The 15,511-nt window shown below is 68.3% G+C and overlaps 1 protein-coding gene across 1 annotated transcript; it reads left to right on the plus strand.

Moving 5' to 3' along the window:
- Nucleotides 1-8,391: 8,391 nt before the first annotated feature.
- C1QL1 (complement C1q like 1) lies at nt 8,392-14,547 on the plus strand. The gene is made up of 2 exons (XM_075523135.1): nt 8,392-9,159; nt 14,368-14,547. Exons 1-2 carry the CDS (start codon nt 8,593-8,595, stop codon nt 14,545-14,547), a joined length of 747 nt encoding a protein of 248 aa, XP_075379250.1. The 5' UTR covers nt 8,392-8,592.
- Nucleotides 14,548-15,511: the final 964 nt, after the last annotated feature.

The following is a 15,511-nucleotide window of genomic DNA, read 5'->3' on the forward strand; positions in this document are numbered from 1 at the left end:
TGGCTTCCCAGGATGTGATCCTGGGACTCGCTGTGGTTTTCTGAGGTCAGCGCTTTCCCCCCACGGGTGCAGCCCCGTCCTGCTGCCACCCCCCTGTCCCGGCATTTTGAGGAAGGTGGGTGTTGCCAGCCCCCTGCCCACCTCCTGCCTGCGCACCGGGGTCCCCGGGGTCCTCCGGGCTGCCTGGGCTCCGATCCCCCTTCCCACCCCCCTGCCTCGGCTTGTTGGCCCAGCAGGCAGAGATGCAGCAGAGCGAGGCAGCGTCCTCGCTGTCCCCAGCGCCAGCCTTTGGGCACAGGGACCTTTCCCAGGGTGTCACAGCCCTGCCCAGCCAGCGTGTGCCCCTTTTTGGGGCCGGGCGCCCTTCCCACACCCTCCACCCTCCTCTGAGCCCAGCCGTGCACCCGGGGGTCCCGTCTTTCGCTCGCCTGCGGGGACCCGGTGGTCCCTGTGCAGCTACAGCCACAGGAGAGCGTCCCCGGGCTGGGGCACCCCCCGGGTACCCCAACTTTTCAAGCAGCGCTGCGGGGAGCTGTATGCAGGCGATAACCCTCCGCCGGTTCCCTCCCCTGCTTTTTAATGCTCCCTTAATTGCGGTGGTGATGCCGGGAGTCCCCCGCAGCCAGCCATAAATCAGGGCCGGAGCAGGACGGCCTCAGCCCCAGATAAGCGCTGATCGCCTTCCTCCCTGCCGGCTCGCCGCCTCCGCGATAAATGGGGCTGCGATGAGGCCGCGGGGGGAGGAAGGAGAGAGCGAGCCGGGCACCCTAATCGCATTTGGCGCTTCGCTCCCGCCCTGCCGCGGTTCTCCAGCCGCTAACGAGTTTAGCAGGGCGGAGGGGGCGAGCGGTTTCAGGGGGACGGCGAGGCACGGGGCTCCCCCCGCCGCTGACCAGGGCTGGCGTGGCCTTGGGGTGCCTGGTTTGGGGGTGCCCGGCGCCCTGGGCTGAGCTGGGGGTCGGGCCCCCCAGGCGGGCTGCGTGCCCGGGCGTTGGCACTCGCTGGGGAAGGGCTCCTGGGCCCGGTGCTTCTTCGCGGAGCCCCCGCCCCCCCCCCCCCCGCCCCCCGGCGGGCGCTGGTGTCCCTCCGCGGGTGCTGCGCGGTAACCCAGCCGTGGCAGCCGCCCCAGGATGGCCCTGGCACCCGCAGGCCTGCCGGGGTCCCGCTCCCGGCCGGTCCCCAGCCAAACCCCTTGGGGACGAGCGGGCGGGACGCTCTGCGTCCGCGGCCGTCCCCCGCCAGTGACGGAGCCCCGCTCTAACCCGTGGGCCGCGGGCTGGCATCGCCAGCTCGACCGATGGCCGTGGAGGGGGCCCGAAGGGCGGCGCCTTTCCAGCCGGGGCGGGGGACAGCCCGGCTGAGACCCCCGCGCTCGGCACACCGAGCTGTCCCCCCGAGCTGCCCCTGCGCGGGCTCCCGCGGGTGCCGCGCCACGTCCCGCCGGCGCCCGCGCGTCCCCCCGGCCTCGCACGCTGCGGCCGCCCCAGCTCGCTGGGCCTCCCGCCATCGACCGGGCAGCGGCGGGAGCAGCCGCTCGTCGCGGCCCGTCCGCCCCCCCCCGCCCCCCTCCCCGGGGCCGCTCGCGCGGGGAGCCCGCCCCGCGCCGCGCACAAGCCAAATATTTAACTGCTGCAAACTGGCGGCTGGATCAATTACGCTGCGGCTGCCGGGGACTCGTGACGGCCGGGCGCCCCTCCCCGGAGCACCCCCTCCTCGGAGCACCCCCCCCTCGGAGCACCCCCTCCCCGGAGCACCCCCTCCTCGGAGCACCCCCTCCCCGGAGCACCCCTTCCTCGGAGCAGCCCCTCCCGGGAGCACCCCCTCCCCGGAGCACCCCCTCCTCGGAGCACCCCCTCCCCGGAGCACCCCCTCCTTGGAGCAGCCCCTCCCTGGAGCACCCCCTTCCCAGTGCACCCCTTCCCCAGAGCGCTCCCTCCTGGCGCTCCCCCGTGTGCCCCTTCCCCCGTGCACCCCATTCCTGGAGCACCCCCTCCCTGGTGTACCCTGTACCCGGAGCACCCCCTCCCCGGAGCACCCTTCCCCGGTGCACCCCCTCCCCAGCACCCATCACCCGGTGGGGCACCCACCGGGCTGGTGGGGGACGGTGCAGGTGTCCTGGAGCTGGCAGGTCCCCACGGGGCTGTAGGGACAGGCTGATGTCCCCCAGTGGGGACTGTCCCCAAGGGTGGGCTGGGTGGGGACCCCAATACCCAGGAGGGACGGACCCACCGGGGTGACAGGCGGGGGGGGCTGAGCATGGTGTCACCACATGGCACTGGTGTCATCAGTGTCACTGTCCCTGTGTGGTCCGTGGGGTGTGGCACGGTGTCACCATCACTGCACGGCCCCCGGTGTCACAGGTGTCACCATTCCTGCATGGTCCCTGGGGTGTGGCATGGTGTCACTGTCACTGCACGGCCCCCGGGGTGTCACACAGTGTCGCCATGGCTGCACAGTCCCACTCGTGTCACACAGTGCTACCGTGCAGCCCTGCGGTATTGCACAGCATCGCTGTTGCTCCCTGGGTGTCACATGGTGTCACTGTCACCGCACGGTGCACAGGGTGTCACTGTCACCGCGGGGCCGCCAGCTGCCACGCAGTGTCACTGCAGCTCCCGTGGGTTGTCACACAGAGTCATCATCAGTGCCTGGTGCATGGGATGTCACATAGTGCTATGTCACTGCATGGCCCACGGGGTGTCACCCAGTGTCCCCGTCACTGCTGTCCCACAGTGTATCACCCAGTGTCGCTGTCACTGCATGGCCCACAGAGTGTCACCCAGTGTCACCGTCACTGCATGGCCTGGGGTGTCACACACGGTCACCGTGCAGGATACCCCCCCATGCCACCCCCCGCACGTCCCGCGGGCTGTCACCCAGTGTCACTGCGCACCCCCCGGCTGTGCCACACCCCGTCCCCACCGGCCGTGGGACACCCTGGGGACAGCACAGCCCAGCAGCCCCACTCCCCGCTACTCCTGACCCCACGTCCCCCTGGGGGGACACGTCCCCAAGCCCGTCCCCTCCGCCACCCGGCCCCGTGGCCGGATCCCGCTGCCAGGCGAGTAGCCGTTTCCCGTCACTCACCAGCCGGCCCCATCAGCTGGGCTCTAATTAAGTAGCGGTGTTGGCAGCCCTTAATTGCCACGCGGCGGGAGGGCGGCGGGCCCTGCCGCGTCCGTAATGAGAGGCAGCGTGACGGGGACAGGGACGGGGGGGATGTGCCACCCCCACCTTGCCCCCCGCCCGCAGCAAGGGACAGTGCCCGGCGTTGGGCCGGGATGTGCTGGCACGTCCCTGTGCCCGGGGCCGGAGCTAACCCGGGCGGCCGGCTAGCCAATCGGCCTGCTGCCGGCCAGCCAGCAAGCCCCCTGGGTCAAGTGGCCAGCCACAAACGAGCTGGTCAACTGGCCACCCAACCAGCCAGCTAGCCAAACAGCCTGTTGGTCAACTGGCTAGCCAGCTAGCCAACCAGCCAGCTAGCCAACTAGCTTGTTGGTCAACTGGCCAGCCAGCCAATAAACCAGCCAACTGGCCAGCTAGCCAACCAGCCAGTTAGCCAACCAGCCAGCCAGCCATCATCCAGCCAACCAGCTAGCTAGCCAAACAACCAGCCAGCCAGCCAACCCACCACCTAGCCATCTAGCCAGCCAGACAACTGGCTAGCCATCTACCAACCAGCCAACCAGCTAGTTGGCTAACCAGCTAGCCACCTGCCAGCTAGCCAATCAGCTACCAACCAACCAACCAGCTAGCCAACTGACCAGCTAGCTAGCCAACCAGCCATCTGGTTGGCCTTTAAACCAACCAGCTGGTTGGCCAAGCAGCTGGCCAGTCATCTACCTGCCAACCAGCCATCTAGCTGTGCGGCTAGCCAGGTAGCCAACTGGCCAACTCTCTAGCCAAGTGTGCAACCAGTCAGCCAGCCAATGAGCCATCCATGTGTCCAACCAGCCAGCTAGCCATCTGGCCACCAGCCAACCAGCCAGTGGTCAGGCAGCCAACCAGGAGCACTGTCTGCCCACGTCCAGCCAGGCGCTGGGACCTGCCTTGGCCTCGCCTCTGTCCCGCAGCCCTGTCCCCGCGTGTCCCTCATCTCCTGGGCCGTGTTGAGTGGGGACACTGCGCCTGCACCGGGCACCTCCCTGCTGCCCTGCTGAGCCCTGACACGCTCATCACAGCAAGCAGGCACTGGACATCTCCCAGCCCATCCCCGGCCAGAGGCACCTCCAGCCCTAGGGGGTTTTGAGCCTGTTTTCTGCCCAGCCCAGCATTCAGAGGCGAGCGTTGGCTCCTGCCAGCGTCATCTTCACCTCGGGATCAGTCCGTGGTGACTTCTGCTCCCGTGCTGATCCGTGCTGGTGCCAGGCACCTGGAAAACTCATTAATTCCTCCTTTTAATCATCTCTGCCTCTCGACGAGGTGGTCGTGGTGTCCTTTCTCAGGGACGGAAGTGATGCCAGTCTGGAGGTTGCGTGGCTGGGGTGGCTGGTGTCCCCCCTTGGGACCAGGAAACAGCCTGGACAGGGGGTCCCAGCCTGGTCCTCCCGCCCCGCTCCTGGAGGTGGCTGGTTGGATGAACGGATGCATGGGTGGATGCATGGACATGTGGGGATGGATGGATGGACGGATAGACGGATACAAGGACATGAGGATGGATGGACAGATGGGCAGATGGACGGATGGACGGGTGGATGGATGGACAGATGGATGGATGGATGGATGTCTGGGCAGATGGATGTGTGGATGCACAGGTGGATGGATGTGTAGATAGATGGATGTGAAGATGGACAGAAGCATGCACAGGTGGATGCACGTACAGATGGGTGGAGGCATGCATGGGTAGGAGCGATGCGCCAATGAGTGCATGGGTGTGTGGGTGGATGGATGGATAGAGGATGGATGGATGGATGGATGGATAGAGGATGGATGGACGGACGGATGGATGGATAGAGGATGGATGGATAGAGGATGGATGGATGGATGGACGGATGGATGGATAGAGGATGGATGGACGAACGGATGGATGGATAGAGGATGGATGGATGGATAGATGCCACCAAGGTGGTGGGAACCAGCAGAGGAAGCCCCAGGTGGGAGCTCAGGAGACCTGGCCATCTCCCCAGCTCCGCCCCAGCCTGTGCAGCCCAGGCTCCCATTGCCCCAGGGTGTCCTGCCCACCCCAGCCGGGGGCCCAAGGGCCCAGCCCTGCCCTCACAGCGCAGTGTCCCCCTCCCAGGCCCCATCCCGGGGACACAGCGTGATTTTGGGGGACAGCACCCAAAATCATCAGGGACAGCTTGCAAACGCCAGCTCCCTCCCTGAGCTCATCAGCGTGGGCCGACATCGGGGTCGTTATTTATTTCCAGCTCCGAGTCCTAATTGCTGCTGAGCCATCAGCGCTGCCCGCCCGGGCCAACCCACGGCTGTGAGGTCGGGCGGCGCGTGCCACGGTGCCACGCAGGCACAGTGTCCCTGTCCCCCCGGCCACGCACCGTCCTACGGGCAGCATCTGCAGCGCAGCTGCAGCAACGGCACCGGGAGGGGAAACCGAGGCACGGTGCAGCACCAACCCCCCAAACGCCCCCGTCCCCACCCGGCCGCCTTCGCCCTTCCCCAAATCCTCCTTCATGAGCTCCCCAGCAAGCAGCGGGCGGGGGGGATACAGCCACCCCCCCCCCCCCCGAGCCCGCGCCCCCGGAGCATCGATCGGGGCCCCCCCGCCCGCCGGCGTCCCCTCGGCGTCGCCCACCCACCTCCCCACGTCACGCCGCCAAAGCAAACAGCCGTGGGCTCGGCCGCGCATCGATTCTGCAGGAGCTGCTGTTTGCTTAACCTTTGCAGAGGAACGGCAGCGGCTGGCGTCGAGCGGAGCTGCCGCCGCAGCAACCACTGCAGCCACCGCTGCCACCGCAGCCACCGCAGCCACCGCTGCCGCTGCCTCCGCTGCTGCCGCTGCCTCCGTGGCCGCCACTGCCACCACTGCCGTCACCTCCCGGCTGCGTCCCTTTTCCCCTCCTGTGCTCCCAAACGGGGCCCTTCAGGGGTTGCCGCTCGGGTGCTCGTCCCCAGGTGGATGGAGCCGGCTGGGGGGGCTGTCCTGCACCCCCTCCCCTTGCAGGGGTTGGGGACAGGGACGGGGAGCACCCCGGGGTCTCCAGCCAGGGTCACCTGGGGTGTTGTCCCCATCCGTAGGGTGCTGCTGCCCCAGGGTGGTGTTGAAGCCATCCCGGCTCTGCAGCCAGGCTGTAGGGACGTGGCCCGGGGACGTGGTGGGCTGGGGTGGTGGCCATGCCATGGGGAGACGATGGCCTGTGGTAGTGAGGTAGCCTGGGATGGGGACATGGTGGCCCAGGGTGGTGAGGTGGCGCAGGGTGGTGGCTATGACGTGGGGACACAGTGACCTGCGGTAGTGAGGTGGCCTGGAATGGGGACATGGTGGCCCATGGTTGTGAGGTGGCCTGGGGTGGTGGCCGTGCCATGGACACATGGTGGCCCATGGATGTGAGGTGGCCTGGGGTGGTGGCCATGCCATGGAGACACAATGGCCTGTGGCAACGAGGTGACCTGGGGCTGTGGCCCCACCACGAGGACACAGTGGCCAGGACGAGGGACGTCCCCTGACCCTCCAGGTAAGAGGAGTGCCCTGATGCAGCCAGGGTGTGCCTGTGTACCCCCCGTGTCCGTGCCACGGCCACCCCGTCCCCACGCAGAGCCCCCTGCCCACCCGGGCCACCGCCGCACCGCGCTGGCGGGTGACTCACGCAGCCCGTGACCTCGGCGAGGCGTATTTTTAGGTGCTCGTTAAAAAAGAAAGATAACGGGGGGGGGGGGGGGGGACAACGATGGAGAAAAGAACCAGGGAAGGAGCCGGTGACATGACGGTGACAGCCTGGGGGCGGACACAGGGCTGGCAGCACCCCACCCCAAAATACTCTGCCCCCCACAAGCCTCGTTAAGCCCCCAGGAATAATTGCCTCCTTAAAGCCAGCTAATTGATTTTTGCACGCTGATTAAATTAAAGCTTCTGCGAGAGCTGGGGGGGGACGCGGGGGCGATCGATGGGCTGCCGAGTGTCCCCTTGGTCCCCCCTCTTTTGGGTTGGGGGGCTGGGGTCTGTCCCCTGTGTGTCCCCTGGGGTTTGGGGACACTGCACGGGCGTGGCACTGGAAGGGGACGCACCCCCAGGGTGGGGTTTTGGGGGGGGTGATGACGAGGGCGCACCCCGCTGGGAAGCACACCCATGGGTGCCACCGGGGTTGATGCCACCTCGGCGTTGTCACCCGGGGCCACCAAACCGCTGCGGCGGGCGGCACTGGGAGCAGCCCCCGGGCTGCTCTACGCCTGCGTGCGCGTCCCCCGTCCCCGCTGCGTGTGTGTCCCCCCCAGCCCCGCGTCCTTCGCTCACCCCGGTGCTGGCGGCGGCTGTCACTTGCCATCGCGTCCTGCTGTCCCCGCCAAGGCTGATGGAGATGGCAGGCGACGGAGCGGGCGCAGCCGCGCGGCCCCGTGTCACGGGCCCGCCGGTGCTCAGCCCCCCGGGGACGGCTCTTTCGAGTGGCCGTCACCCCCTAGCGCGGCCCAGCCATCCCCATGGTGGCACCCGTGGGTGCCCCATTGTCACCGTGACTTTTGCCACTGGTGGTGGCATCCCGTCCCGTGACCCCACGGTTGACCCTGGTGGGTGCTCCTGGGTGGTGGGTGCTTGGCCACGTGTGTGTCACCCGTGTGTCAAAGTGTGGGTCCCCTGAGACCCTGGCCCCTGTGGGAGGGGAAACTGAGGCAGGGAGGATGGAAGGGTCCTGGGGATGCTCTGGGGACCGTCCCCCGTGGGTTTGCCCCGTGGGGACACAGGTGACGGGTCCCAGGGGTGTCCCCAGCTCCGGGGATGTGGCCACCAGCTCCCGGGCACGGAGGTGACGGAGCTCCAGACCCCGTGGGGACGTGGCTGCCGGGTGCTCGGGGACGGAGGTGGCGTCGCCCGGGCCCCGTGGGGACAGGGCGTGGCTCGGGGGGACCACGCGGGGACGGCCCACGCGGGGGGGGTGGGGCCGCGGAAGTGTCCCCAGCGGAGGGGGGGGGTCTAGGGGGGCAGCCGGCGCCGGCGGGACCAGGGTCCCACGCAGAAAACGGGGGTCACGGGTGGGGCGGGCGCGGGCGGCACCGGGGGGGGGGGGGAGGGGGGCTGCAGGGGTGGGCGTGACGGGGGCGTGGCAACAGCGGGGGGCGTGGCGAAGGGGGCGTGCCCCCCGCCCAGTGCGCTGCGTGGGCGTGCCCCACCGGGGAGTGGGCGTGTCCGGGGCGGGGCTAGGCGTGGCAGTGGGCGTGCCCGGGGCGGGCGCGGGCGTGGCGGTGGGCGTGCCCTGGGCGCGTGGGCGTGGCCTGGGCGGGCACGGGGCGCACCGGAGCCAGCGGAGCGCAGCGGAGCGGAGCGGCCGCCGCCGCCGCCACCCCGGGCCCCCCCCCGCCGCCGCCGCCGCCCTGCTCCCCCCCGCCGGCACCATTCCCAGCCCCGGGCGACAACGCGCCCCGGCCGGGCGGCGGCTCAGCCTGGGCCGGAAAACTTTGCTGGCGGCCGCGGCGGGGGTGGTGATGGTGCTGGTGCTGGTGGTGCTCATCCCGGTGCTGGTGAGCTCCGCCGGTACCGACGGGCGGTACGAGATGCTGGGGACCTGCCGTATGGTCTGCGAGCCCTACGGCCCCGCCGCCGCCCCCCCGCCGCAACCGGCCGAACGCGGCCCCCTCCCGCCGCCCTCCACCCTGGTGCAAGGTCCCCAGGGCAAACCGGGGCGACCGGGGAAACCGGGACCACCGGGACCACCGGGAGAACCGGGACCACCGGGACCGGCGGGGGCACGGGGTGAAGCGGGACGACCGGGACCCCCGGGATTACCGGGACCGGGGGCTACGGGTGCGGTGAGCGCGGCTACCTATAGCACGGTGCCGCGCGTCGCCTTCTACGCCGGCCTCAAGAACCCCCACGAGGGCTACGAGGTCCTCAAGTTTGACGACGTGGTCACCAACCTGGGCAACAGCTACGACGCCGCCTCTGGCAAGTTCACCTGCGCCATCCCCGGCACCTACTTCTTCACCTACCACGTCCTCATGCGCGGCGGCGATGGCACCAGCATGTGGGCCGACCTCTGCAAGAACGGTCAGGTAAGGGTTGGCCTGTCTGGGCCACCAGCCCCACGGCGGGGATGGGAGCTGTCGCTGCCCCCCGTGCACCGGAGAAGGGCTCTGGGTGCTTCCTCAGGGTGCTCCATCCTTTTCCCAGTGGTGCTGATGAGCTCTGGGTGCATCCCTGGGGTGCCACATCCTTCTCCTGGTCGCAGAGATGCACCCCCGGGGTGCCCTGTCCTTCCCTCGGCCCTGGAGATGCACCCCCGGGGTGCTCTGTCCTTCTCCCAGTGGCGATGATGGGCTCTGGGTGCATCCCTGGGGTGCCCCATCCTTTTCCCAGCCCCAGGGAGGTACCCCCCGGGTGCCCCGTCCTTCTCCCAGCCGCAGAGATGCACCCCCAGGATGCTCTGTCCCTCTCCTGGCAGCAATGATGAGCTCTGGGTGCGTCCCCAGGGTGCCACATCCTTCTCCTGGCCACAGAGATGCACCCCCGGGGTGCCCTGTCCTTCTCCCAGTGACATGATGGGCTCCAGGTGCACCCCCGGGGTGCCCCATCCTTCTCCCCGTGGCGGTGATGGGCTCTGGGTGCGTCCCCAGGGAGCCCCATCCTTCTCCCAGCCCCGGAGATGCTCCCGCGGGTGCCCCGTCCCTCTCCCAGCGCTGGGGACGCACTCTGCCACCATACCCATGCTGCCCCAAGGGTCCCCTCAGCCCTTTCCTTGGCCCTGGAGACATGCCCCGCGGTGCCTCTGGGGTGCCTTGGGGTGTCCCCGCAGTGTCCCCGGGGTGCCCTGCCCTCCCCGGCCATGCCGTTGTCCCTGCTGGGACTCCCCGAGGGGGACAGGGCTCCTCCGCAGGGGACAGTGTCTGCGGTGGCCTGGAGGCAGGCAGCGCCTGCCCCGCTTTTGGGGTGCTGCACCCCCAGCCCGGAGCTGGCTCTGCTGCTGCTGTGTCAGGAGAGACATCCCCATCCCCGGTCGGGCTGCGTGGGGACACCATGGGGGGGACACCCCGAGGCTGGCTCCGTCCTTGCCCCCCACCTCGCTCCAGCATCCCTCCCTGACCGCATCCATCTGAAAATCCTCCCGATCCCGAGACGCAGCCTCTCCATCCCCGCGGCTTTCGGGTGATGCCCGAAACGCTGCCCCTTTCCCACGCCGTGTCCCCCCCCCGGCTACAACTCGAGGCACAAGATGTGGCCGTGACCCCCGAAATGTCATCCGAGCTCAATTCCCTTGGGTGTCACCGCAGCCAGCGTCCTCACTAGGATTCATCCCACCCCACTCCTGCTTCCCGTCATTTTCTCCAGGCATCGAGCCCTGCGGTGCATCCCCGTCCCGAGGACGTATGACACCAAATTAACCCAAAACTGAGTTATCAACCCAAAAAAAAGCTGGGGGTGGAGGGGGAAGCAGGAGCCCTGGCACAGCCACCGCGCTTCACCCCTCGGCTCCGAAAACCTCTGAGCCAGGAGCACAGCAGGGGCAGGAGCCCCTTGGCATTTTTTCTCCATCCAAACAGCCTAAATTTTCTTTTACAGGGGTTTTTTTTTGTCTCCCCCCACTCCAGCCCCAAATTTTGGGGGGTCCCAGTGATGCTTGGCACTGCCGGCTCTTTCTCCCAAGCAGCATCCATGTAACTGCGGACTGAGCATCCCCCAAAAAACACCGCACCCCCTTTTTCCTCCCACAAAATATTTTTGGGGACCCCCCCCAAACCTTCCTGCCTCCTCCCGCCCCCTGCCAAGCTCCGACCCCCCTGGCTCGGTGGGGAACGATGCACCCGGGTGCTACCGGATGAATTTCCAGAAGCTACGGAGCCCCTCGTCGAGAGGAACCGCACTCGGTCGGGCGCGCGATGCAGTTTAATTAACTGGTTGTTAATTACTAACGAGGTATCGCCGCTCCAATATTTATAAAGAAGCAGCTCGGGAGGCGGGGGAGCGCTTTGGCGGGCTGGCACCGGCGGGAGATTTTAAAAAAGGGACCCTAAAAATGCCTAAATAATTAAAAATGGGTTTAATTAGGGATTTGTTGCCCAAAATACCCCCTCCGTGGCAAGGCTGGGGGGTCCGGGGGTGCCAGGGGGGTGTCCCGGAGGATAAGGGTCGATCCCGACATCCTCCGAGGGAGTTATAACTTGAGGGGTCCCGCCTGACCCCCACTTTCCTCCAGGCGCTGCTGGTTTCGGGCGCAGCCCATCACCCCTGCGTCGGGGCTGGAGTTAATGAGAGCCCGGGGAGTCCGGGCGCTGGCAGAGAGCTGCTCCTGGTGGTTAATTAGCATTAATTATTCTTATTTGTATTAGCCCGCAGATGCAGGGAGAGGGGCAGCGGGATGGGGGGAGATGCTGGTGGACGGGTGGATGGGGGGGTTGGAGGCGGGGGGGTTTGGGGTCCCCGTGGCGGGGCGAGGGCCCTCCTGGCCGCCTCGTGTAGCCGAAGGGCTGCGCGGCCCTGCCGTGGCTCGGGGGGGGCACAGCCCCGGGGGGTCCCCGTGGGTGGGGGCCGGGGGACGGTCCCCAAGGGACCCTGTCTGCAGGGACACAGGGATGCACTGGGGGGGTCCTCGGGGGGCACCCGCTGCCGTGCCTGGGGGGCCGGCGGGGGAGCTGCCGCCGCACCCGGGGGTCCTGGGGGGACACGACTGCCAGGCCCAGGAGTCCGGGGGGCACCCACTGCCACGCGCAGGGAGTCCGAGGGGGGCACCCGCTGCTGCGTCTGGGGTGCTGGGAGGGCGCCCGCCACCATGTCTGGGGGTCCTGGGGGAGCACCCGCCCCCGTGTCCAGGCGTCCTGGGGGGCACCCGCTGCCACGCCTGGGAGCCCTGGGGGGGGCACCCGCCACTGCACTTGGGGGTCCTGGGGGAGCACCCACCACCGTGCCTGGGAGGCCCTGGGGGGCCACCCGCCACCGTGCCTGAGGATCCTGGGGGGCACCCGCCACGGCACTTGGGGGTCCCGGGGGGGCACCCGCAGCCATGCCTTGGGGGTCCTGGGCCGTGTCGGCCGTGGTGGCCATGGCACGTGGGCACATGGTGTCCCCGAGGCACTGAGTGTCACCGCGGGTGGCTCAGCCGAGACGTGGGAGGGCCCCGCTGCCCCCCGTCCCCCCGACAGCCCTGAGCCCGTGGGTGCAGCCGGCCACGTCGGGGACCATCTCCATCCCACAGCGTCCCCAGGGCTGGTGACGCCACCCCACCAGTCTCACTGGGGTTGGTGACAGCAGCCGCAGCAGAGCCAGCCGCTGGGGCTGGGGGCCGTGTCCCCCCCACGGTTCCCACCTTGGGGGCTGCGCCTGGCCGTGGCATGGGGAAACTGAGGCACAGAGCAGGACAAGGGGGACGAGGCCATTGCGGGGGGGGGATGTGGTGGCAGCCCCCACCTCCTCTGCCGCTGCGGTGCCGGGAGCGGCTCAGCCCGGCCCCAGTGCTGCCATTTATCTTCCCTGGTTAGCGCGAAGGGCTGGCGGGCGCGCAGTGACGAGGCGGCTCCTTAACGAGGGAAGACGGATGGCACCGGGCGGCTCTGGCTGCAGCAGGGGGGACGATGGCGGCAGAGCCCGGCGCCAAACAGCTTCTCCTGGTTCTCCTTCCCCCCTGCTTCTTCCCCCCCCTCCTCTTCCTCAGCACGACCCCAGTCGAGGCAGCATCCCCTGGAGATTGGGGTGCTGTGACCGACTGAGATTCACCATGTCCCCCCCGGGGATGGGGACCCTCATGGTGGCGGGGTAGTCAGAGGGTAACTTTTAACAGGGTGACAGTGTTGGTGATGGCACGAGGGATACGGCTGCATGGGTGAGAGCAAGCCGTATAGGACCACCTGCTGGGCCATCAGTAGGTTCCAGAGTTAACAGCTTCTGCCCGGTGGGTTACCACGCCATCGCAGGCTGCCTATGGACTTGGGGAGACGCCGCTGTGTTTTCCGAGGAGGAGAGGACCCCTGGGACCCCTGTCCCCGGGGCAGAGGACAGGAATCCATGGGGATACCCCTCCTTCTCCCGCCGGCTCTGGGACCCCGCAGCCGCTCGGCAGTGCCTCCCTGCCCGGCACCAGCCAATTAAGAGCCCATTCTCGTGGGTTATAATTAGGAGCATCTTCTCCCCGGTGCATCACTTTTGCATTTCACTTGGGATTTTACCTGCCGGCTTGTCACTGTCACCCAGCGCCGCGCGATCTCCCTGCAAGGCGCCGGTGTAGGCTTGATTACCCAAATAATTCTGCAGCGGCAGTGGGCTCTGGCCACGGAGCTTCTTTGCCAGGCGGTTACGGCACCTCTGGCTCTGCCGGCACCTCTTGGCCTTGTCCTCCGGCACCGAGGGGATATTTACTGGGGGGAGCATCCCACCCGCAGCAGGTTGGGATCCGGGTGAGCAGCGAGGCTTGGTTTTGGGGGATTTGAGCTCAGCCGGCTCAGCCCTCGCCACACGCTCGTGGTCCCTGTGAAGTTCGTGGGAAGATGTGCAGGGGTGCGGCAGGTTCAAGTTGGCTTGGGGCTGGGCTGGGAGACGGGGTCCCGTGCCTGAGCCATGGTCCTGCATCCGAATCCGGAGCCAGGGTCCCGTGCCTGAGCTGTGGTCCTGCATCCGAATCCGGAGCCAGGGTCCTGCATCCGAATCCGGAGCCTGAGCCGTGGTGGTGCATCCGAATCCAGACGCGGGATCCCGTGTCTGAGCTGTGGTCCTGCACCTGAACCAAGTCCGGGTTCAGTGTCTGAGCCGTGGTCCCACATCCAAATCCAGAGATGAGGTCCCATGTCTGAGCCGTGGTCCTGCATCTGAACCCGGAGCCAGGGTCCCATGTCGGAGCTGTGGTCCCACATCTGAATCTGGAGATGGGGTCCTGTGTCTGAGCTGGGGTCCCGTGTCTGAATCTGGAGCCGTGGTTCCACGTCCGTGCCATGGTCCCACATCAAACCCAGAGCTGTGGTCCCGTGTCTGAGCCGTGGTCCCACACCCGAAGCCGGAGCCATGGTCCAGCATGCGAACCCAGAGCTGTGGTCCCACATCCGAGCCGTGGTCCCACGCCTGAGCCTGCTGGGTCAGGGAGAGGCTCTGGGCGATGCTCGGAGAAGCCACCTCCATCGGGGACCCGTTCGCCCGCAGGTGTCCATCCAGGGCACCCCACGCTACCCCGGAGCTGGCGGGTGGTCTCCCCGGCTGCGGGTGAGCTGGGACCCCCGGTGTCCCTCGGGACGCGAGGGCCGAGCTGTCCCCTGAGCCAGGTAACGCGGGTGTCCCCTGCGCAGGTGCGGGCCAGCGCCATCGCACAGGACGCCGACCAGAACTACGACTACGCCAGCAACAGCGTCATCCTGCACCTGGACGCGGGGGACGAGGTCTTCATCAAGCTGGACGGGGGCAAAGCCCATGGCGGCAACAACAACAAGTACAGCACCTTCTCCGGCTTCATCATCTACTCGGACTGAGCCTGGACCCACGGCATCGCCCCACGGCCCTCCAGCCCCACGGCATCCCCCTGCTGCCGCCCAGCCCCACGGCATCGCCCCGCGGACGTCCGGCCCCACGGCGTCCCCCAATGACCGTCCAGCCCCGCGGCGTCCCTCTGCTGCTGTCCAGCCCTATGGCCTCCCCTTGCTACTGTCCGGCCCCACGGCATCCCCCCGCGGCGGTCCAGGCCACCTACGGTGCCCTAACCCCCCCTTTCCCCTTAACTCACCCCACGGCTGCTAATTCGGGGCTGGGGGGGCTGCAGGGGGCTGGGGGGCCCCCCCCTGCGCTGCCCCGCTGCACCCCATCCCCTGGCTGCGCACCCCGCTTGGCCCCACGGCACCCCGCTCCCCGCTGCCTCCCCACACGCAGGGCCATGCCGGGGGCCGGGGGGTCCCCGCCGGCGTGTATATATGTACAGGATGCGCAGATGTCGACACGGGTGCCCCCCTCGTCCCCGGGCAGCCCCGCGCTGGGGGGCTGCGCAGGCGGGGGGAACCGCCCTTGCTGCCCGACCCCGGGCGACTCCATGGTAAAGCAGAGCTGTGACCTCTCCCCGTCTGCTGTCTGTGTCCCCGCGTGGGGCAGAGCCGGTGTCCCCCGCCCCGGGGTTGGGGTCCTCCTGCCGCCCCCCCAGCCAGCCCCGCTTGGCTTCCCCAGCCGGGGGGGTGCCGGACAGGGTGCCCTGTCCCCGAGTGCTGGTGTCCCCTCTGCCACCTCCAGTGGGGACGCTGGGGTTATCACGCTGCCATGTCCCTGTCCCCAGAGCCCGGGTGTCCCCATGGGGGGTGTCCCCTCAGGGACACGGCGTCCCCGCTGCAAGGCGGGGGACACGGTCCGGCCGCGCGGAGCCATGAGGACCCTCTGGCACCTGCACCCGTCACCGCTGCCTCGGCGTGGGCAGGACGTGGCCCAATTAGAGGTGACAGCGGGCGCCCGGGG

The sequence above is a fragment of the Mycteria americana genome, chromosome 22 (genome assembly GCF_035582795.1).
Source record: "Mycteria americana isolate JAX WOST 10 ecotype Jacksonville Zoo and Gardens chromosome 22, USCA_MyAme_1.0, whole genome shotgun sequence".
NCBI lineage: Eukaryota > Metazoa > Chordata > Aves > Ciconiiformes > Ciconiidae > Mycteria > Mycteria americana.

Coding starts and splice junctions, on each gene's coding strand:
- C1QL1 (XM_075523135.1), top strand. CDS start 8,593: ATGGTGCTGGTGCTGGTGGTGCTCATCCCGGTGCTGGTGAGCTCCGCC. Junction 9,160..14,367: donor ACCTCTGCAAGAACGGTCAG/GTAAGGGTTGGC, acceptor TCCCCTGCGCAG/GTGCGGGCCAGCGCCATCGC.